We start from the raw sequence: 23008 nt of genomic DNA, 5'->3' as shown, positions 1-23008 counted from the left end.
ATGCCGTCATGCACTCTGGGAGGAGGTAGGAGAAAGGCCAGCTAAAAGATAAGCACTCCATGTGCTAACAGGCCAGAGGAGTTAGGGGAGTGTCTTCTCATCAGTGCTAATTTTTTTGTTCCTAAACAGTCCATGTTACTAGGTCAGGTGCTTGTCCTAGACTGGCAGCTGGAGAGATATGTTGAAATAGCAATTACTTTTCCATGAGAGCTCCTGCAGTGTCAGATACCTTCACTTGTCTCTTCTTGGTATTTGTATATTGTCATTTCACGTGCTTTGAAATGACTTGGAGCTCTGATTCAAGGTATGTTTGGATTTTTCCTCACTTACTGCCCATTCACATTTTTGACTGTAGTCTTGTAGGTTAGGCATTAATGTTGGATTTTGGGTTTTTTTTTTGTTTTAAATATGATTTTTCTATAGAAGGTAGTTAGCTCATGGTATCATCAGGAAATACAGTATGTAGATTTAGTCATTAAAGTAAGAGGCATTGCAATGCATTATTCATTTGTTGGTTTCTGCTGGTAAGAAAGCAAGTGAAAAGAAAATGGGAATCTTCCTGAATGTGTATGGGATTTTTTTCCAATAATATAGCTTTGTAGTTTTATGTTCAAAAAGTGCTGTGTGTGTAAAATATAAGATGCTCCTGCGTTTTCTAAAGTTTGAGTGTAAAACTGAAGAAAAGGAATGTGTGAGACTACTTCTAATGAAAAATTCTGGCCTGAAAATCATGAATGTGCATGTGACCACCAGGTGCACCTGGTGCATTGTGGTTATTCCTTTAAAATCATACTGGTTTTGAGTGATGGTACCTTGGTGATCTGCTGATGATCTGTGTGAGGTTTATTTTTGCACTTGGAATGACTGTGTTCATGTACAAGGGCATGCAGGGGTCTCACCAGCGCTCTGCTCCCGTGTCCCGCAGGCTGCGACTCGGCAGGACACGACCTACTGGCTCCAGGAGCTGAAACAGAAGAGGTGGGAGTACTGCCACAACCTGGACAGCCGCACCTCCCCCACACCCAGTGACTTCTCCAAAGGTCTCGTTGCCAAAGACAACCCTGGTACGTTGGGAACTTGAGTGACAAAACAGAAGGCATGGCTCTCCTCAGTGTCAGTTCACCAATACCAGGTGTTGCACTGGGGTAGAGAACAGCCTTAAGAAAGCTTTTCCACATCTGTTTGTCAAGTAACTCTATGTAAATTTTGCATATGCTACAATATTTAACGTCAATGTGATTTTATATGTGATTTTGTATCCTTTACAAAATCTGTTGATTTCTTGAAAAACAGATTTTTAGGAATGAAATAAAATTGAGTAGTCTTATGACTAGGTTTCATTAAGCTTAGGTAAGTTGTCTTTTAGTGGTTGCAACATCTTAAAAAGTTAGTATGGTAAATATCCTGAGATGTAAACTTCAGTTTTTAATGGGAACAGATATATTTTGCATTCTGAATGACTATGCTTTGTTCCTGAAAAGGTATGGTGTAGTGGATCTATCTGGTAAAAATGCAGTGCCTTCAAAACTGAAAGACAGTCTGCACTGATATTATGTAAGTGAAGTTCAGTCTCTGAAATACCTTTAGGCAAGGAAAACATAATTCTACACTAGTGTTTGAGTTAGCAAAATGCCTGTGCATTATACAGAGTTACTCTGCATTTTTACTACATTGCACAGGCACTTGTGAATTGTTTTATTCCTCAGTCCCTACAGAAATGGATTCCTTGCTGATTTCTGTTATGCTTAAATAAGACCGAGTAAAATCCAGTTCTGTGCCAAGTCGGGCATTAGTAAGGCTCTCCTGGATTTAAGCAGCCTTGCAGTCAGGCATATTTCATCTACAGATGTCACATTTGGTTGATGTCACTTTGCTCCTGCTGTAAACCCAGCAGTGTTGAGCTATTGTTGTCACACCTTGTCCCCTCTTGAGTTTCAGGTCCTGTTTTAGTGTTGTCCTCTAACCCATTCTCTCCTTTGAGAGAATGTGCTGCTTGTGGCTGCTTGCTCAACACAGCTGGCCTCACATGTCTTTGCTGGGGGCTCAGCTGGGCCTTTCAGGCACTGCAGGCAGCTCCTGCTGAGAGCAGAGCCCAGCCCTTGAGCTGGTGCAGGGCTGGCCCTGCAGCAGCAATCAGCCTCTTCCAGATCAGTTTTTTGGCCAGTGTAGTTTCCAGAAGTGGTTTACTGTAGGGACAGGTGAATGGCAGGATTAGCCCAAGAGAATTGCTGGGCATGCCAAGTGGGATGGTTTGAGACCCCTTTTTGTGGCAGTAGCCTGTCTGGGTAGCAGCTTGCCAAACCATGTGCTCCAGAGCACATGCATTGGTGGGCAAAAATCTAAGTGTTGCAAAAGGGAACAGGCTTTGGCTCTTTCAGCCCTTTGTCTTTCTGCCTTCAGCCTCTTGTTCTCTGCTGCACAGGCTCCCTTTTTTTGTTGTGTTTAACTGACCCTCTGCTGAGTAGGTTGAGGTCATATGTTAGCCAGAAAGGAGCACTTTTTTTCATTTCTGCAAGATTGATGAGTGGAATATGTTCAGTGTGCAATCAGGTGATTGCACAGCTGGTGGACAGGAGGGAACAAGGCACAGCGACCAAATACAGGAAGGCAGAGTAAAGCAGCAGACAGGCCTGCCCTCTTGGCAGCAGTGTTGGATCACATCAACTGTAATATGTAACTTGGCCACAGAATCTGTTCTTTTTTGTGCTACTTCCCTCAGAGCTTGGGTACAGTGTGAAACAAGCCTCTGTGACTGCAGCGTGTGCAGGTGCTGTTCCCTTACACCTGTTAACATCACATCCAGTTGTTTCATCACTGATCTGGTATTTTTCTGTCAGTCATTGGGGGCTTTCTGGATAAGCCAGCTGAACCTCTTAATGTGATTTTTTTTTTTTAATTTAAATTACTATTGTTGTTATATCCAGGACAAGGAATGTCAACATAACATGCATGGGCTGAGTAGGCCCATCCCTTTCAGGGGTAGCCTGCAGTTAAACTGCATGATGTAGAATTTGGAGCTGCATCTAGAGTATCTCATTTTCTGGGACAAATCACAGTGATGACTCTTATCATCAACTGAAGTATTTAAGTAAGGATTCCTTTTGGGGAAAATGCAAATAGCCAGAATGACTGATGCTTGTTCCTTCTTTTTAATCAAGTACTCCAGGAGTTTATTCTAGAGTTATGGGATTTTCTAAGGCTCTGGTTTCATGTTGATGACCAAGATATGTGTCTTGTGGCTTTTTTTTTTCCTTTTAAGAATTGAATGTGCATGCAGTGTTGTGCTTTATACTGCAGCATAGAAATTGGTTTATTTTGCTGGTGCTCAAGTACAGATGCTATCACTAATGTTTTAAATGGGGAAGTAGTCTGCCTTCAGTCCAAACCCAGAACTGCTTACTGCAGCCTTGCCTGTCTGTCCTCCCCTGTCCTCTCCCCTCCCTATTCAGAAATCTGGACTAACTGGGGCATGCATGGAGCTAGATACAGCTTTGTGGATCAGCCTTGAAAGGTTTTTAAGAACATTCAACACAGTGAAAAATACGTAAAAGTATTTATCAAAGTGGGATGTGGGACATTGAATATTAACAATAATGACACTGTAGGACTTGTCGTGGACGTGCCTTACTACCATGGAAGTCAAATAAATTATTTATTCTTTATACCATGTGGGATTATTATTTTTTCTTGAAATCAATTAAACGTTAACATAGTTGCAATGATTTCAGTTCTTAATTTGCGTTAATAAAACATGCAATGCCATGTATTTATAAGATTGTTGTGTTTTGCAATAAGTTCCAAAAAAAGATTTTTTTTTTACTGGGAGGTTGCATGAGCAGCCACTATAATTTGCTGTGCTTTGTGTGCTGTGCAGTCCATGCCTCTAACAAAGCTCCTGGCTGGTATGGGCAGGGGATGATGTCCAGTGAGCAACCTCAGGGTGCCACATTCAGACAATTGGCATGTCTGGGAGGGAAAATGCATTTGTTGGGAATTCAGCTCTTGAGCAATTCCTTTACCTGGACACCATCCTCTAAAAGGACTTAGCAGAATCAAAGAGGTAGAAGATGAAACAAGCTGTAAGTGTAAAGGCAGAATGTTAGTATTCCACCTTGGCTTTGAGTATCCATGAATTTTTTGTCTGTGTGTTGTGGGTTGGGTTGGTTTTTTTCCCCTTTGGGATGTTTGGGTTTTCTGAGGGGGCAAGGAGGGGGTTGGGTTTGGTTTTGTTTTTAATTATGATTTTTGTAGTTAAAACCTACTTACTATCTTTCCTCTTCATTAGACAGTAAATATAATCCCATGTTTAGTTTTATCTAAGCTATTTTAGCTGAACTGTGCTTAGTTCAAACAGCCACAGTGCAAAAGAACTTGGAATTCCCTTTGGGTGATAAGGCCCTGAAGTATCTGTTTATAAAAATCAAGGCAGTGTAACTTGTACCTCTATTTGAAACATGACATGATACATTTCTGTGTCAGATACCATTTTCAAGGGTTTGAGACATTCCTAGTGCCAGAGATCTTTAATATTTCATATTCTTTATCACAGAATGTTCTTTCTACTTCTGATCTTTGATACTTGCTAAAAGTAACCCCCTGCTGAGTAATTGGAGGGTATGGTTTGCTTAAAGATGGTCTCACTGCTGGTGCCAAGCAATTGTCAGAGCAAAGGCTGAAAGACTCACCAGTGACAAAAGAGGGAATCATAATTTCCTAGGGTTTTATTTAAGTCAGAGCCCATCCAATGTGTTACTTTCTAATATAAATGCTGAGTAAAGTCTCAAAGTGTTATCAAAAAATCTTTAATCCACTTCATTACTTTATGAATTATATCAAGACTCTGAAAATTGCATTTGGGTTTGTTTAACTTGCCTTTTCAGAGGGTTTGTAGAAGGCTGTAAACCACTTTATGCTTCTCTCTAATGCTTTTTGCTATTTATAGTATATTCTGTATTCTGGATTTTTTACTCCCTCTTCCTCCTGGAGGGAGAAAGCAGCTCTCCAGCCTAATGGAAGCACAGAGGTAGCACAGGCACTACAGGTTGTGCAGTCTGTGTTTGCCGGGGTGATGTGTTGGAGCCCTGGTGTGCTGGTTGGGTCAGCCTGGCTCCTCTGGCCGTTGTGAGCTGTGGCTCAGGGCTGGGCCAGCTCCTGGAGCTGCTGTGGGGTGTGCAGGACTGTTCTGCAGCTCTGCATGGCCTGACCATGGGGCCCCCACTTGCTCCAGTGCACAGGAGATTGGACTGGGCTGGGTTGAGGAGGAGCTGCGTTCAGGAATCCTCACTGGGGCAGGAGGTGTCTGATGTCCTGCAGAGCTGTGCCAGCATTCCTGGTTCTGGCAGTGCCCAGCCTGGCCTTGCACAGGACTGCCTCAGGGCTGTGAAGGTCACTGACTTGCAGCAGCAGCGTCACTTTTAGGATGAATAACTTACAGGATGAAGCACACCCTGAAAGCTGGGTCAGTGTTTTTGTGACACTGTTCTGGGCTTGGTTCTGATTGCCTATTTTGTCGATCACTCATGAAATAATGCTTTGTAAGCATCACACAGGTCCTGTCTGTTATCAAAAGTATGTGGCTACAGTGAGATCTCACGGAGAAGTTTGATTTATAAGATTCATTTGAACTGCATGTTTTATAAAGTTTTTAATTTTTAGCAATTTAAAGTAAACCATGTGCAATGTCACTAGCAGGCTTAGCAGTCTATGACTTTACAGAGCCAATATTATTTTACTTTTTGAGGGTCATGTTTATTTTTTTTTTCTCTCTCTCTCTCTCTCTCTCTTTTTTCTTTTAATATAGATTTGAGTATCCTAAGTCAAAATGCTTCAGCAGAGAGAGCTAGAAATATTCTAGCTGTGGAGACTTCTCCTACAGACCTGGTGGGGGAACAAGCAGCTTCCCAGCCTGCCCCAGTCCAAGGAAGTGCCATCAATTTCTCACTTAAACAATGGAGTACTGAGATCAAGTAAGTTGTGAACCTGGGACAAAGAGTTCCCATGAGATTGGTAGTTTCTGACCAAGACTATTTCCTACATCAGTATGTGGTCAGTGGAGCTTCTTAGAATGATGGGAGGTCATGGGGTGGGTTTGTTTGTTGTATCTCTTCAAGTAAACAGATTCTTTACTCTATTTACTGTTTGAAGGTTTAAGGGAGCATTATTGTGGAGCATCACTGATAGCTGAAAAGTCTTCTACAGCACTTCCAGTGATGGCTTTGCTCTCTGAACCCCAGTGGTTGTTGAGGCTGAGTTGTATTCTCAGCCACTGCTGTTTCTCCATAGAGCAGTCAATTCCCAGCATTGTAGTGGTCATAGCACTCAGTGCATAGGAACTATTTTTGGTGATGAAAATCAAACCAATATAAATCCTTGGTTTTTGTTTTCTTCTTAAAATAAATGAAAACACATTTGAAGTGGGCACAGTTTTGAAGTGGATGTAGTTCAAATTCCTGAACAGAAATGTGGCAGACCCCTTCTCTATAACATCAAAACCTCTCACTCACAATTAATTTACTCTCTAGTATTAATTGCTTTAAGGAAAGCAGTCCCATTGGTTTTCAGCTCTCCTGTTGGGTTTCTTTCTAAAGAATTTTGTGGTTTGCTTTGCCCACATAGATGGATTTTCTACTTTTGCTTAAAGCATATTACAGTGCTAATGCAGAGCAGCTCACAAAGCAGAGCTGTAGCTTTGGTTAAAAAAGCTACAGCATGTAAAGCATGTCCTTCTTGAGCTGGGAGGAAAATGTTCATTTTCATCAGCAGTGCAAAGTTAAACAGATCCCCTTTAAAGCTTTCTGGTTTAGTGCAGAGATCTGAGAGGTTACCAGATGCTGCTGGTTTTGCTTTGGGTTGTTTTGGTTTTTTTCCCTAGTGTTGTGGTTGGTTGTTTTCCTCCCTTCTCCAGCAGTTCTGTACCATTTGGGATGGGGGAAGATCTGGCAGCCTTTGGAATATGTGTGCTCTATCCAGTGTCTTACTGGATTGTGATTAGTTACAGCCCCAGTGTTAGAGGATGGATCAAAGTGTGTCTAAAACTGCAGAGAATTTCCTCTCTTGCTGTGAGCACATTTTTGGTTTATATTTATGAATTTGTATTAAGGTGTGTAGATGTCTCAGTAAAAGCCTTTGTCCTTCCTCCTGAATACATTACACACATTTAGTGTGGTGCTGTCTGACAGAGAAGGTATTGCTATAATAGCTGTATTTGCATCCTAGGTAGCAGTTGTGATGTAATGGTGGGGGGGAAAAAGAAAAGTATGTCTTGGAGTTAAGCAGTGTATATATTTACAGTAATTAAAGTTGAAATGTGCTTCTCTACTTTTAAAAATACACTATCAAATACTTTGATATATACAGACATTTAGGCTTGATTTTTTTTTCATTTTCTTGCTCTCACCTACTTATTTATGCAGAATATAGATTTGAAAGCATACTGAATTACCATAACCTCCAGTTATATAACCATAAAAACAAGACTTAAACCCCAAACATTTGAAAATAGAGACTCATTAGATCATATGATTGGCTCTTGCGTAAGTTGTCCAGTTGTAGTTAGGGAAATAAATGCTGTTTTCAAATTTATCTATTTAATCTTTCATCTTATTTTAATCTGATAGAAAGCATTGGAGGACTGCTGCTTGAATGCCCTGAACAAACCTGTGCAAAAGCTTTACAAAACTCAGTATCAGCTATGATTTTTCATGGGCCTAACAGCAGTTCTTTAAAGAAGGTTTTCTAGGAGTCACTTGACTTGTTCTTTGTGGTTTTTTCAAGCTTTAGAAGGTGGTGTTCAGGCTTTTAAATGTTAAGGCTGAGTGAGTGCAGAACAGGCACAGAGAACAGAAGAGAGAATGTGGAGTTTGGAGTTGCCTGGTAAGAGATCAGCCACCATTTGGAGAAGAGGTGTAGAGATGCCAGGGAGCACTTCCTGAGACACTCACTGATATTGGGTGTCCAATCTGTCATTGCCCAATTTGATCTACATAACTTGTGTGGAACCTCTGAACAAAGAAATTAGGCTTCTTGCCCCCAACAAGAATTATGATTCTTTCTGGAAGAAAATGAAATCTGTAGCGTAAATGAGTCTTTGCCAAGCTTGTAAATTGATTGCTGAAATAGTTTTATTAATAAACATTAAGATTATTTTTAAATTGTAAATATTTATCAATTAATCAGATTATAAAAGTTGTGCACTACTTAATGATTGGCTTAGAGTTTATGTTGATAAGATGCTGAATCTCTTATGAAGCTGAAAGACTGGCTTGGATCATCAAATGATCTTGAAAGTGTAATATGGGTTATTTTCTGCTTTAGTTTAGAAGAGAGAATGTGGATGATTGAGTGAAAGCATCTTAGTGAGCTTGCACAGACTCTGGAAAATGCTGAGATACTAAATATATTTCCAGTTCTATGCCAAAAATATTAAACTGGTTCATATGGATTGATTTGGAATGTTCTTATGTAGTTGAACAAAGGCTTTGCAATACTGAGCTATGTTAATACTCATGAACGTAAGAGTGGACATTTCCTGAGTGCATGATGGTTGTGGGGGAGCTGGGTCAGGTAATCTCATCCTGCTGGGAAATGTATTGTTCTCCTGTAGAATTATCTGGCTGGAATTCAGAGGCTGCCCCTGAAATGTTCTTGCAGGTAGTTGGCCATGTTCCACCATAGAAAAGAAAAACTGCAAAGGAGTCTTGTCATCAGCAGTTCAGCTGCAGCAGGTCTCTTGGATGATCCCAAGTTTTCCCTTAATCCCCAGTATGGAGCTATGACGTACATGTGTTTTGACTGCATGCTGTTCAGTTTAATGCTTGGCAGCTACCCTAAAATTCTAAACTACAGCTGATCAATAAAGAGATGCTGCTTGTAAATCCTAACTTTGTTTTGTACTTGCCCCCTGCAAAAACAAAGCTAAAACAGGGGGATGCAAAAGACCATGACATTAAAGTAAAATAATTCTTCTGTTGTTGGAATTTAGCTGTTGATTGCAAGCGCTATTTGGTAGTGTATGTTTTATTTTCTTTGAGCTTTTATTTGGTATTGATTTTGTCTGTGTTTGTAGCTTATTTTTAGTTTGCACTGTTTGAACTAAAAAAGCCCCTTATAAAAAAAAATGCAAAGTGGAGAAATATTTGTCACATTTTCCTGCTGCCTTTTCACAGAAATTCCATGTCCTCCTTAAGAAAAGGAAGTAACGAAAATCGCAGGAGTGTATTTTATACCACTGAGGAGTGGGAATTGCTGGATCCAACCCCAAAAGACTTGGAGGACTCAATGGCTCTGGAAGAAAAAAGGAAACACCTGGCAGAAGGAAGTAAAGGTAGAAGTGGAGGAAGGAAGGGGATCATATGCCTTACCTTGTCTAGCATAGAGTACCTTGTTATGTCTGTCTCTGGGAGATAAGTTGAACCTTATCTTTTTCTTCACAAACCACATCCAGAGCTCTGTAAACTATTTTTTTAAAAAATCGATTTCTTAGGATGTGTTTGGGGTCCTCTGCCATTCAAATACAAGAGAATAAAGCCTTGTTATCCACTGGTTTGGGTTTCCTGAGCATGCTAGTGGTTTGTTTTGTCACATGACTTGCAAAGTAGCAAGGCAAAGGGAAATGCTGATGTCTGTAATTGCTCACTGGAGTGTCACCCACTGAAGCAGAGTTGCCTTTAGACTCTGTGTATGCACCTGTTACCTTGGCTTGCTTCTGAAATGGAGCAGAAGTAGGGATGGACATGAGGCAGCAGCTCATCTGTGTATTGTAACTGGTTCTCAGATTTGACCAGTGTCTGGAATAACCTTGTCAAGATATTTTTACATCTCTTTAAGAGCGCCTTAGGTGACATCCAAGTGATTTAATCTGTTAGAAAATATCCTGTATGTGGAGGTGAAACCTTACATTGAATCCTCTTACAGGAGCAGTAGGCTGTGATATCAGATATGGTTTTGCTCTGATTATTTGAAGCAGAGTTTACTTTGTCATAGTTATGGATACCTTTTATTTTCTGTAATGAATTGTAAAATTCTCTTCATGTCTTATATGAAAAGTGTTAATTTATGAGCCATTTATTTATTTTTTATTTATGAGCCAAATTTATTTAATTTATCTGGGAGGGGAGAATATTTTTGAGCTTTTTTTTTCCCACCAAAGGAAGCAACTTGGAAAATGAGGCATGTTTAACACTATTGTATTGAGTGGTTTGAAAGCTGCTTAAAGTCTGATGTTAATGAGTATATTTTTTAAGGAAATCTGAATGCTTTGAAATGCCTTTTTACTAAGTGAACTGAACTAGAAGAAATTGTTTTATGCAGGACTGACTAGTTCAGCTTTTCCATTTGATTTTGGCCGCATTCCACACAAAGCAAGGCGCCCGTTGAAAGATATGATTGGATCAAGCAAAAACCGCAACAGCAGCGACTCCTCCCCAACAGAGTGGTGTTCTGGCAATGGGAACAGACTGGTCTCTGAACTGCAACTGAAGTATCAAAGCCAGCAGGAAGAGTTGGAGAAGCTGAAGAAAGATCTTTTGAGCCAAAAGGTAATTAAACCTTCAGGCAAAGTGCACAAAAGCAAATGGGTCTGGCAGGTGCTTGTGAGTTTAACCTTTCCGGCCATCTCACTGTGTTAAGACCTGGTTGGTTGTTATAAAATGATGGTTCTAAACAAATTTTTGTGTACAAAAAGTCTTGAAACAAGAAGGACCATCTTTTACATCTGTTGGAGATAAGAGCCCTGAATAAAACTTCCATTTGCACACTGTTCATTGAATTGGTTTATCTGTCTTCCTTGTTCTCTGAAGTTAACTAGTTTGGTGTCTGCCAGGATCCTGGCTGACAGTCATAGCTTCTTTTTCTGTATGTACATAAAATATCTTGGGAACTTCTCCTTTCAGATTCTCTTTGTCTTTTGATTCTTTCAGTGCTAGTGCAGTGGGTGGGAAATAGACCTGGCTTCTTTCTCTCCTCAGGAGGGGTTTTGTAAGATAGGCCTAACCATAATGTGTGTATATAGACTGCACTCACATGGTGGTCATGCTTGTGTGCCCTCAGAACTCCATTTTATTCAATACCTTGCTTTTATCTAAAAGAACTTCTACTCATTTTAAGAAGAAAAATATTTTAGATCTTATGTGGAGCTGCTGCTTCTGCTATTTGTATTTTCCTATGTGTGAGGTGATCAAAGGGAAACCAAAGAAGAGTCTGAGCCTCAGATTTATACTCATTTTAGGCAATTTCTTTCCTGGGAGTACATTTGAGCTTCTGAGCCTGCTGCTGTGGGAAATCTCACCGGTCTAGTGCAGCACTTCATTCACAGCTGCTTCTGTTTTAATAAGAAGAAAAACAGTGTCTTAGGTGGTCATTTCTGTGGCAAGATTTTCTAAGCAGCCTTTCACAGACTTCCTTTTTGACAAAGCAGTGTTTGTTTTTTACCTCCTTTTATTTTCTCCACATCCGTTAGAGAAGAGAGCTCTTAGTTACCTTTGCTTTTTCCATTCTGTAACGATTTCCTGTTAACTTTTTGGGCTTGAGCCTCTTCCTGTTCACCCTGCAACAGGATGCCTTTCTTGCAAGCAAGGTTTTTTTCAGCTTCCAAGTAGCTGCTGGGCCTCAGCTGTCTACTCCTTTTCCTTAACCTGTTGCAGCCATTTCAGGCAGGATCCTTAGCTCAGTGAAGGACACTGAAGCCATCTATGTAGGCCAGTCATTGTAAGGTGTTAGCCTGCTAGAAATCATCTTGTAAAGTGTTTCCTTTTCTCTTTAAAACACCAACATGAGGTCTTAACCCATTGCAGAAACTTTATTTTGCTTGACCTTAGATTTCTAAGCTATAAAATTTAGAAATGTAAAATTTCATCAGATTTTTTTGCTGTTGTTTTGTAATTCTCAGGAACTTGTTCGACTTCTGCAGCAAACAGTGCGATCTTCCCAATATGACAAATACTTTGCAAGCCGCCTTTGTGAGGGGGTTCCCAAAGATACATTAGAGCTGTTGCACCAAAAAGATGACCAGATTTTGGGTCTCAATAATCAACTTGAAAAGCTAAATCTGGAAAAAGATAGTCTCCAGCAGGAAGTCAAGAATTTGAAGTGTAAAGTTGGAGAGCTCAATGAACGGCTGGGAATGTTGATGGAAACTATTCAAGCTAAAGATGAAGTCATCATGAAACTCTCTCGTCAACTCAGTGAATGTGAGGACAGCACATCCTCTCAAAGTGGAGCAATAAATTCCCCCACGGCCACCTGTACTAATAAGGAACTCCAGGAACTGGACAAACTAAAAGTAAGAGCACTGTCTCTGTCTTGATGCATAGGGAAATTTCTTCTGTCTGTAAAAGTGCTTTTTAGTCTGCTGTACTGTTTAAGATCACTGCAGCAGTTCCCTAGGACACTCATCAATGGAGGTTTTCTCAGATTGGAACCTCCACTTGGAGCTGTTGTGTGACAATCTAACCAGAACTTCCTTCCTTTGGGCCATCTCTAGTGCAGGGCTATACTTTCAGTAAATTAATCATTGGTGTAGAGCAGAAGAGGTGTAAGAAATAATGAAAGGAGCAGGAAGGATTAAGGATAAGAGGAAAATACAAGCATGGAGAATACAAACAGAAAGCTTGCTTTGGTTTTTTTTTGTTTTAAATATCAAAAGTGAGGCAACAAAGAGCATGTGGAAAAGCAAAGGGAAGCTCTGAGGAGACAAAAAAAGAGGGAGGAGTATAAGAACCTGTTTTACTAAAGCTGCTACAGCTCCTACTAATGCTTTATTTTTATTCTGTAGCATACCTCTCTGAATGTGTCACAAGTTCTTAATGGAGTTACTGAAGTTATCCACTTTGCTCTAAAAAGGCTTTCTTGCCTTTGAGTAAATTTGTATTTCAAATTGATTAACGTTCCAAAGCATTTGGAATATAAATAAGTTGCTTACAATATGCTTAAACATATATAATTTTCTTTCTTATATGTGAGCCTGGTAAGTTTTAGTAAATGAAATTGAAACTAGAAGTCAGTGGTCTTGGCAGAAAGCAGTCAGAGCTCACTTGTGGATGCTGGGGAGTGTGAGAGTCTGTGGCTGCTGGGAGGTACCAGCCTCATCCCACAGGCTCAGCTTTCAGAGGCAGTGTTTGTAGCCAGGATCTGAGTGGATTAGGCAGGGAAGGTCATTGTTAAGTATTTATCTTTCTAGGAGGCAGACATGAAACTTGTACTGTTAATGAGGGCTGGTGAGGGTGGTGAAAACCCAAGGGGCATTCATCCCCCTATTTCTGTGTTGCTGTGGCCCTGTGGGATGGGCTCAGCCTGCAGGTGCCTGTCCTCCCTGCCTGTCCCCTGACAGCAGCCAGCTGCCTTCTGCAGGCAGTGGAGCACTGCGAGGGATGCAGGTGAGGCACAGCACCACCCTGTGCTCATATTTGGCATGTGCGTTTCATTTACATGAAGTCCAAAGTAATATTTGATTTGTGCCTGATATTTTTAATTAAAATCCTATTAGTAGCTGCTGTTTCTATGCTCTAAGGTGATCTTTATCTGACAGGCATAATCCACTTTGCTTTTTTTTTATCAACAGGATAATCTTCAGGGTTATAAGACCCAGAATAAATTTTTAAATAAGGAGATTTTAGAACTGTCTACTCTACGAAGAAATGCAGAAGCAAGAGAGAGAGAATGGCAGGCAAAGGTCAGCATGTTCTCACTTGGCAATGTCTAAAGCAGTTTTCCATACTTTAGCCATCAATCTACCGAGGAAATGGAGCCATTTAAATGTATTAAATATGATAGCTTAAAAAAAAAAGCCAAAAGCCCTCTCAGTCCTTACAGACAAATCTTTCTGAATGGGTTCTTGAAAGAAGTACTTGTTTTTAAAATTGTGTGACCAAGTGGAGCATTTTGATAACTTATGAACAAAGGCATGTGCATGTCTGAAAACATTGTTTCCTCAGAATTAAGGCTGTAATGATTTTATTTTAAAGGTCAGTGACAGGATGTGTAAGGATTTGATAGGTCACTATCAAGCTTTCTCCTGAGCACAAAGGATGACTATGGTATGGTGAATGTAATTTCTATCTGGATGAATTTGAGTGTAGAGATGTTGCATGTAAATAATAAAGATTTCCAGTGCTTGGGGTTAGGGAAAATCACTCATCTGTAACTAAGGTTAGATACCTGTAGCTGGTTCAGTAGGCTTTGCTTTTAGTTGTTTGGAAGCCATGCACTTGTTGGCCAGGCTTAAATGCTGTATTTTTGGCACAGAGGTGTGTGCTTACAATTCTTACATGCTATTACCTAACTCATATGCCACTTGAGTTGTCCTTGTTCAAACATGCACAGACTAAACCTGTTAAAATGCAACCAATTTGTTCTTTTAAAGTATTTCATACAATGCAGTGATAATTAAGGTTTGCTCAGAATTTCCATATGCAAAAATACGTGTGGTGGAAAATATCTGGTCTACTATGCTGCCTTATGTTACAAAAATGGGAAAGTTAAGGTGGCTGTTCTTGACTTAGATGTTTCTAACAACATAAACCAAGAGACTATCATTGAGCCAGGTTTTAAAAGAAGTGTAGTACAAAGTGTCTGAAGATTTGTATCATGTATTGTTTTCTGCAGTATACCAGCTTAGAAGCCAAACTCTGCCAGATTGAAAGTAAATACTTGATCTTGCTTCAAGAAATGAAAACTCCTGTTTGTTCTGAGGATCAAAGTCCTGCTCGTGAAGTTATCACACAGTTACTGGAAGATGCCTTGAAAGCAGAACCTAATGAACAGCCAGAACAAGCATTTTTCAAACCCCATCTGGTCAGGTAGTTTGGTCCTGTTAAATTAAATGCATGTGTGTCTTGGCCAGTGGGCTCTATTATAACACTGGAAAACAGACAGTGAGAACGTATTTGCAGGTTTGGGTTATTTATTGTATTTCCCTTCATTAATGATGGAATGGTCTTGAAATCCTTTTAGCTGTATAAAAACATTGTCTTGGGGAAGATCTGGTGCAGGTCGAGATGCAGATTGAGGCCTGGGTGGTCTAATCTGGAAGATGGGGCCACAAGGCCTGGTGGCACCAGCCAGGCGAGGGACACTGGGAGATGCAGTGAGGACTCAGGAGGAGGAGGAGGGCTGTGAAGACTTGGACTGGGAGGGGTTAAAGCCCTGGGATTCCTTTGTTGAGGGCACTTTGTGGCACCGTGGTACAGCCCAGGCTATGTCTGTGTGCCTTGAATAAAGTGTTCTGTGGAGCCTGAGACTCTGCTGAGGGGGGGAAGCTGTGAGGAAAGCTGGCCTGGCTGTGAGTGTGGGGTGTGCAGGAGCTGAGCGGGGACTGTGGGGGGGCTTTGGCAGTGACAGTCTCTGCCAGGGAGTCAGAAATGGTCCCACTGGGAAGTTTCACTGGCACATTTATTCATTAATTGAGATGCAATATCAAACTTAGACAAAGGTAGTGCCCTACAGCTGCTGAGGGTGAGCTGCTGAGGAGATGGGTACATTCCAACTCAACCATGTTGTTAAATAAATTGCTTAATTTGTGTAATTAGGTAATGTATACAGGAACATGGGCACCAAGTCTTTTGTACATGGAATGGTATAAGTAATTGTTAAATAAAGAATATACTTCAGAAAAATGTTTAATAAGAAGAACTTGAGAGCTATGGAGAGTGGCTTTGAAGTAACTTTATGGTGGGAACTTGAGAGCTTCTGGGCTGCTGAACATATTTTTAAAACCTTTTTTCTTCCTCTCCATTACAGTGAATATGATATATATGGTTTTCAGACTATCCCAGAGGATGATGATGAGGAGAAACTAGTAGCAAAATCACGAGCTTTGGACTTGAGATCACTTTCACTCAGTGAAAATCGAGAGATCTCCACAGGAGTGAAATGGGAAAACTATCTTGCAAGCACAATGAATAGAGAGATGATGCGCTGTGTGGAACTGAAGAACCTTATTCGCTCTGGAATTCCACATGAGCACCGGTCCAAGATGTGGAAATGGTGTGTCAATCTCCATGTTAAAAAGTTCAAGGACAGTGCAATACCTGGCTACTTCCAAATCTTGCTTCAAAAAGCTCTGGAAAAACCAAATCCCGCATCTAAACAGATTGAGTTGGATCTCTTGAGGACTTTGCCCAACAACAAACATTACTCCTCCCCCACGTCTGAAGGGATCCAGAAGCTGCGAAATGTGCTGCTGGCATTTTCCTGGAGAAATCCTGATATAGGATACTGCCAAGGGCTCAACAGGTAAGATTTTGCTTATCTTGGTTAATAACTATGCAGTGAAACACTTAATGAGCCTTTCAAATCCCATGTATAGCAACATGGTTTTGAACAACAGTTTGCCTTATGGATTATATGCCCATAATTTAAAGTAAACAAATAACTATCACATTTTTTAAACCAATGAAAAAAGCAGTTGACCTGGATAATAAATTTTGTAAAATCAACTTGGCATCAAAACTGGAACTGGAATTAGCTCTTAAGAAATTAGCTACTCAAATGTAGTTTTACATTGACTTCATGTCAGTTGTAGGGGATTGTGTTGCTTTTTTGTGTGACAATCTGTTAGGTTTTTTCTTCTTTTAAAGCAAGCAGAAAAAAATGCTTGAAAGCTTTTTTCATATTGTTAAGACAACACATTTCAGCATTTTCCACTGATGTCTTCAATCAGAATTGCAGAATTTAAAGAGGATTCTTGTGTTACAATGCTAAGAAAAATTCGGATTCATTGCAGTTGCCTTTGCCAGAATAGCTTTGCTACTTGGATATCTGTAGTAAACGAAGGTGCTACACCCTGTCTCATCCCCATGGTGTAATACTATAGATGTCCACTTGTGCACCATTTTATGTACTAGCATAGGCTTTTGAACTTAGAGCAGCTTTGTCTTTGGAAAGAGCACTGAAGAAGTAGTAGAATAGAAGCAGTGAGTCATGTTGTAAAGGTGGTGAAGCAGTGGTGGTAGCAGTAGTAGTAATGTGGAAACCTCCACCTAACACCCTTAGGATAAATATCTCCTTTCTAAACTAGACTCTGTTTAGAGGGCTCTTAAAATTGGCAACACCAACACTTCAAGAAATTCTTAGATCAAGTTTTTGCCTTTTTCTCTTTTCTTATTTAGCTGAATACAAAGACATGGTGTGGTTGAGAAGGCATGGCTTTGCCCCATCTTAAACTTCATCAAGTTTTGCTGTTCAGTGCTCTGCTGTTAATACATTTATCTCTGCTGAACAGAAAAAAAATACTGTAATGGTTCTTACTATAGTTTGTATCTTTAATAACCTTCTCTTCCAAATAAATCCTGTTTTCAGGTTGGTAGCAATTGCACTTCTGTACTTGGAACAGGAAGATGCTTTTTGGTGTCTAGTAACAATAGTGGAAGTCTTCATGCCTCGTGATTATTATACTAAGACACTGCTGGGATCCCAGGTATGTGCTCTGCTGGGATAAAGTCTGGTCCTGCTGTAAACTGCAGCCAGTCAACAGCTTTCCTCTGCAACTCTGTGATAGGCCTCTTTGGAAGGGGATGGGAGTGGAGTTGACCGGGGTGGGTTCCAAACACAAGGACCCTTGTTTGGACAAGGACTCTAACAGGGACATAGTTGTTCAGTGTCCTCCTTGGAGTCCTTAACCCCCCTTCTCATTGATAGCTTCACAACCCTGAGCTGTCTTATCGTTCCTTTCCTCACATTTGGGGGAATGGGGGTGCAGGGCTCTGGGGGAGGGCGGGGTAATGCTTGGGGGTATTTAGCCACTGTAGCATGCCTGCTTCCAGGTGATGCTCTGGTCCAGGCTGCCTTCTCCAGCCAAGTGTTTGCCCAGCATTCTGTCTGCTCCTGTGCTCCTGCACCAGTGCAGCACTGGTGACCAGTACCAGAAACACCCCACCTGTGTTGGAGGAGCGTTGTGAGAGTGGGGCTGGGTTGAGAAGCAGACAAGGGCAATCTGCAGTGGGGTAACTGTCTGTGCTTTGGGTGGATCTAGCTTGGAAGTGTGACGTAGACAATCCTGGCTTTCCTGGTTACCTCTGGAAAAACTTGCACTTACAGATTGGTAACAGCATTGTTCTGAATGATGTGCTGTAAAATTGGAACAATAACATTCTTTTTGTCATCTCTTTAGGTTGATCAGCGAGTGTTTAAGGATTTATTGAGTGAGAAGCTTCCACGACTACATGCTCATTTTGAACAATATAAAGTTGATTATACTCTCATCACTTTCAACTGGTTTCTTGTGGTTTTTGTGGACAGCGTGGTTAGTGACATCCTTTTCAAAATCTGGGACTCCTTCCTCTATGAGGGACCAAAGGTGAACTTACTGGGCTGAGTTTGTTCATTTGTTACCTGATAACAAAGTACTGTGGTGTTACTGAGTGTGGGGCTAAAAGAAGGTTGCTTTGCAAAACTCCTGTTAGTTAAAATGACATCTAGGAAAAAAACAAGGGAGGAACTATGCATAACCATTCAAAACATTTTCCAGCTTTTGGAAATAGGGGCTGGGGCAGGGAAGAGAGATAGAGATGTGACTGAAGGTCTTAAGTGCAGCCTGTGCATGAGGAACTCTTGTTGGGGGTTTATAAAGATGGTCATGAGACTCAGTGTATTCTGTACTTACAAAGTACCAAATATTATATGTATTCTTATCAGGTAATATTCCGATTTGCCCTGGCACTGTTTAAGTACAAAGAAGAGGAAATCTTAAAGCTGCAAGATTCAATGTCTATTTTCAAGTACCTTCGCTATTTCACACGCACCATCCTTGATGCCAGGTGGGTAACTCACACTGGGGTGGCACTGAGGGACTTGCAGTGGTCCATGGGAGATGTCTGTCTTGTGGCTTTGGTGCTGTTTTCATCTAGATCCTGATTCATATATAAAGCAACTAGAGATGCAACCAACTGCTAGGATTTGTCATGAGCACTTTATCTAGCAGAGACAAATCAGAAGTGATGTAGGCTTAAATAGCAATTTTTGCTTGTGAAGGAAATTACCTTGTTTAGGTATATCATGGTAGCAACAGGTCAGAATTTCAACCACAGGTGAAGTTTCCCTCTACATTCCAGATGTAACTTGTTACTAAAATGTTTTATGATAAATAAAAATACATCCTGGCTCAAGCATTAAAGACGTGAGCCCTGTCCCCCACAGCTTAAATCTTCTATATATGGTTAATGGACAGGCTCTTGCCACATAGTTCCAGCTGGTTTTAAGATATACTTGGAAGCAGAGAATAAAGCCAAATTAGATACTTTTCTTGTTTTCAGTCCTTGCATAGGACTTACAGTTTGTAAATTAGGGTCTAGTGTTTTTAGATTCCTGGTTTCAAGACTGTAGAGCAGCAAGTTAATTTTAAAAAGAAGTCATATTGGGATTGGTTTAATGTCTGATAATGTTTTGCACATCTTTTGAAGCTCACTAATTTTCAATTTAGAGGAAAACTGCGTATTGAAATCTGAGATTTTTTTTAATGTGATGAATTCCACATAAATTCAGGCTTACACTTTGACTCCTCCTGCAAGAGTGCTATTATTTTTACTTCTTGTGTTTCAGTTTTGACTGGAGAGAAGTTAAAGCTGAATAAGTTTGTGCTTGAAAAGAATTGCTGGGATTGATGCAGAGAGAAAAAAATGATTTTTTTTTGTTCTTACCTAATCCAAACAAAATTTTGTTATTTAATCAGAGTTGAAGTTTTGGCTTTCCATTCCTTTTCCACTTGTGGAAATGATGTCTTGATTCTCCGTCTAAACTTTCTGGTGCTGAAATAACCTATTTTAAAGATTTCTAAAATTGCTGAGTTTGGTGTTAACAAAATGAACTAATTAGGGATCATTGAGAGATGGGGAGTTCAAGTGAGGACAGAAGAACAGAATTCAGTACATCAAAGATATTTGCAATACAAATATGCTTTGTGCTGAACTGTAAGTCTCTGCCTTTTGGGGTTTTAAGAGTGGAAGCAGTGCCACCTTGGGAATATGGATTTGCCTGCTAGGACTGACAAGACAGAATTCAAACTGCCTGTTTTCTTATTCTGCCATGTTTGTACAGGTTTTACATCATCAACATTTGAGCAGTACAGAAGCACGTAGAATGAGGCCTTTCTTGAAATGGACAAAAAATGATCCTGTTGTAGAGGAAAAATTCAGAAATATTTATTTGAATAGAATTCATGGATGTTCTGAATGGTTAAAATCATTCTGCACAGAGTTTCTAAGTTCAAACTGTAGTAAGAGAAAGGTCTCTACAGACACGTGCATAATTATATTCTAGTTACAGAATGTCATAGCTGGTTTTTCTACAGAGCCATGGCATGTTGTGCACAGGTAGAGAAGCTGCTGGAATATCTTCTGTGTAGAAATAGCAGGAAATCATTCCTTGGTCACTCAAAAATACAAACCTGCCATTAAACAAACTGTCCAAAGAAGTTTTCTTAATATTTATTTCTGATAATTCAAATAGAATAAATCAAATACTCCAGTTCCCCTTTTTTCCTTAGTAAACAAAGATGTTTTTGGGTGTAGATCAGCAGTAATGATGTAGTTGGATGCAGTCTCTTTGCACTGATTAGACTGACCAGTTGCTGGGTTTGCTGGGACTGCAGGATGGTATGATGCAGTGTGACTCTGGAAGGGGGCTGGATCCTCTGTGGTGCTTCACATTGTGCCCAGAGAAGTTTGACTTGACACAGGTCCAGAGATCTCTGTGCTCCAGCCAGCAGAACCCCCAGAGCGTTCTCACTGTGTTGGAAACTTTGGCTTGTCCATGTTCTGTATTATCTTTGTCCACATGTGTGTTGTCCCTGGCTTTATCTGGTCTCTTGATTGTCAGGTTATCTTGGTTAACTGGAGAGCTGAGTGGTTTGGGATTGAAGGAGCTGCTGTGGGTTCTATGGAGGAAATGATCCGATCTGTACGGGTAGCTGGATGTACCGAGTATCCAAGCGTAGCCAGGGAAGCTCTGATGAGCCAAGCTTATGTCTTCTGCTCAGCATTTCAAGGCTGTGATCTTTGTAGCAGAGTTTACATGTGGCTTGGAGAACTCTTGAGTGTTTGATTACACTTTATCACTTGAAATAACCTTAAGGCTGAATGCTTTATAAAAATTTCTTGAAGTATTGATAACATCTGAGACCTATCAGATGTGAAAGAGACTGGAGATATGTCACATATGATAAAAGTTGATATGGATGAAGTTTAAAAGCCCACCAAATATGAATGATTGTCTTCTGCTATTGTGTAATCTTGCAGGAAACTGACTGCTATTGCTTTTGGAGACCTGAACCCTTTTCCCTTACGCCAGATCAGGAACCGCAGGGCCTATCACCTGGAGAAAGTGCGCCTGGAGCTGACAGAGCTGGAAGCCATTCGAGAGGACTTCCTGCGAGAGCGAGAGACCTGCGTAGAAAAAAGAGACCTTATTAGTGATGATGAGGAGGATAGCTGAAACTGCTTAATAAAAACTGTTCTTTGGGATCATGACCAAAGTGAGTTAACCTCCAAAACACTTAATTAATCCTGTGAAGCAGAATGTAAACGTGTTGCTTTTGGAAATATGCGGGACAGATTTCCAAATCCCAGCACTTTCAGAAATACCACTTTGTATGGAGGCCAAACACTTCTGTTTACATTTATGTTCCTGGAATCATTTGTAGAGCACTTAATATCTGTCTCAGTTTAGTCAATCAGCTGAATTGACAGTTGTTTTCCTGCAGTGCACCATTAATGCCTGGATGTGAAACAATGAGAAAAGTCCATGCTCTGTTACATTCATTGTCTTCTGAGTTTAGGGTTTTTTTGATGTAATCATGTTTTTCATAGTGCAGGCTCAATGTGAGAGGACATCCATATTTCTTGGATTCAGGTTGGCTCCATCCAGCCTTTCTTGAGGTAGCTAACCAGAAAACCATGGGATGAAGATTCCTTTGTCTTTTCCTGAAGTGTCATGCAATGGATCACCAAACAGAACCCTTGAATATATGTACTCTAAAGTAAAGGTAAAATAAGTACCTATTTCTGTCACTGCCTGTCGAAGCAAACATAATTTCTACTTTTCAGAGCAGCTGTGTTGATAAAGATTCTCATTAATGGAAAGGGGTTTATAGATCAAACTCTCTTTAATCAATTTTATTTGTATTCATTGTTTTGATTTCAATGGTTTAAAAAGGCCACAACCAAACTACAGATATTATGGAAGAATGGAGCTTGTCACAGGAGTACCATGCTTTAGGAGCTAATTTTTTGCATATCTGTTGGAGGGTTGTTTTGTTATGGCTTTTTGTTTCTGTGAGGGTTTTTTTGTTGGGTTTTTTCCCCTTTTCTTTTAATGCTTCTTCCTCTTTAAGACATAAGGTGAAGTCTTGCTCTTTAAGAAGAAACACAGCGTTCTTTCTGCATGATTGTAGAGCTATTGTACAATAGTGGTAGTGACTGGGTTCATAAAATATTTATCAATCAGTCAAAAGAAACCTGAAGGTCACAACATGCACACAGGAACTGAAGATTCTTTTTCAACACAAAAATGCAATATTCTCCTAATGTACTCAGCTTTACTGTGTGTTGGATGCACTTCCTGCAAGAGAGCTGTAAGGAGCGACATCTGGGCTGTTGAGCTATAGTGTTTCTGCTGTGGAAATGTTACTTGGGACCATTTTCTCTCCTTTGGTGACTATAGCAGTATTCATAAGTGGTTCTTGGGAGAAGGAGGGTTTCTTTCTTGCTGGATATTCTCTGGACCTTTGCAATGTTTTTTCTTGAACTGTTGGATTTTCAGAATGTTGTATTGACTGCAGTGTGTTATGATAAAACTAGGGTTCAAATACTAAGCAGCAAATCACCAAGCTCTGGGGAAGTGGTTAATTAGGAAAAAAGCAAACTAATCATTGGGAAGAGTGAAGTGCATCAAGCTTGTATTTTATGTGTTTTCTAGAAGTAGTAGTACTTTATTTGGTATAATCATGTAACTGTTTTAGGCAACTTAAGTGGGGGCAGAGAGAAATCCTGCTTCTGTTTCACAGCACTTTTAAAAAAAATTA

At 40.3% G+C, this 23008-nt stretch overlaps 1 protein-coding gene across 1 annotated transcript; it reads left to right on the top strand.

Moving 5' to 3' along the window:
• On the top strand, positions 1 to 21778 carry TBC1D2B (TBC1 domain family member 2B). Its single transcript, XM_031055912.1, has 13 exons — positions 1 to 25; positions 882 to 1064; positions 5801 to 5966; positions 9165 to 9322; positions 10309 to 10535; positions 11885 to 12277; positions 13556 to 13666; positions 14599 to 14792; positions 15733 to 16227; positions 17293 to 17410; positions 18104 to 18289; positions 18628 to 18749; positions 21225 to 21778. Exons 1-13 carry the CDS (start codon positions 1 to 3, stop codon positions 21418 to 21420), a joined length of 2574 nt encoding a protein of 857 aa, XP_030911772.1. The 3' UTR covers positions 21421 to 21778.
• Positions 21779 to 23008: the final 1230 nt, after the last annotated feature.

Source organism: Geospiza fortis, unplaced genomic scaffold (assembly GCF_000277835.1).
Source record: "Geospiza fortis unplaced genomic scaffold, GeoFor_1.0 scaffold171, whole genome shotgun sequence".
Classification (NCBI taxonomy): domain Eukaryota; kingdom Metazoa; phylum Chordata; class Aves; order Passeriformes; family Thraupidae; genus Geospiza; species Geospiza fortis.
Note: the sequence above shows the minus strand (reverse complement) of the source record. Positions and strands in the feature narration are given on the sequence as shown.

Bases quoted from the DNA above. Each gene is read 5' to 3' on its own strand.
- TBC1D2B (XM_031055912.1), top strand. From the start codon at position 1: ATGCCGTCATGCACTCTGGGAGGAG. The intron at 5,967-9,164 runs GTAAGTTGTGAA...GCCTTTTCACAG, and splicing joins CAATGGAGTACTGAGATCAA to AAATTCCATGTCCTCCTTAA. The intron at 13,667-14,598 runs GTCAGCATGTTC...TGTTTTCTGCAG, and splicing joins AGAGAGAATGGCAGGCAAAG to TATACCAGCTTAGAAGCCAA.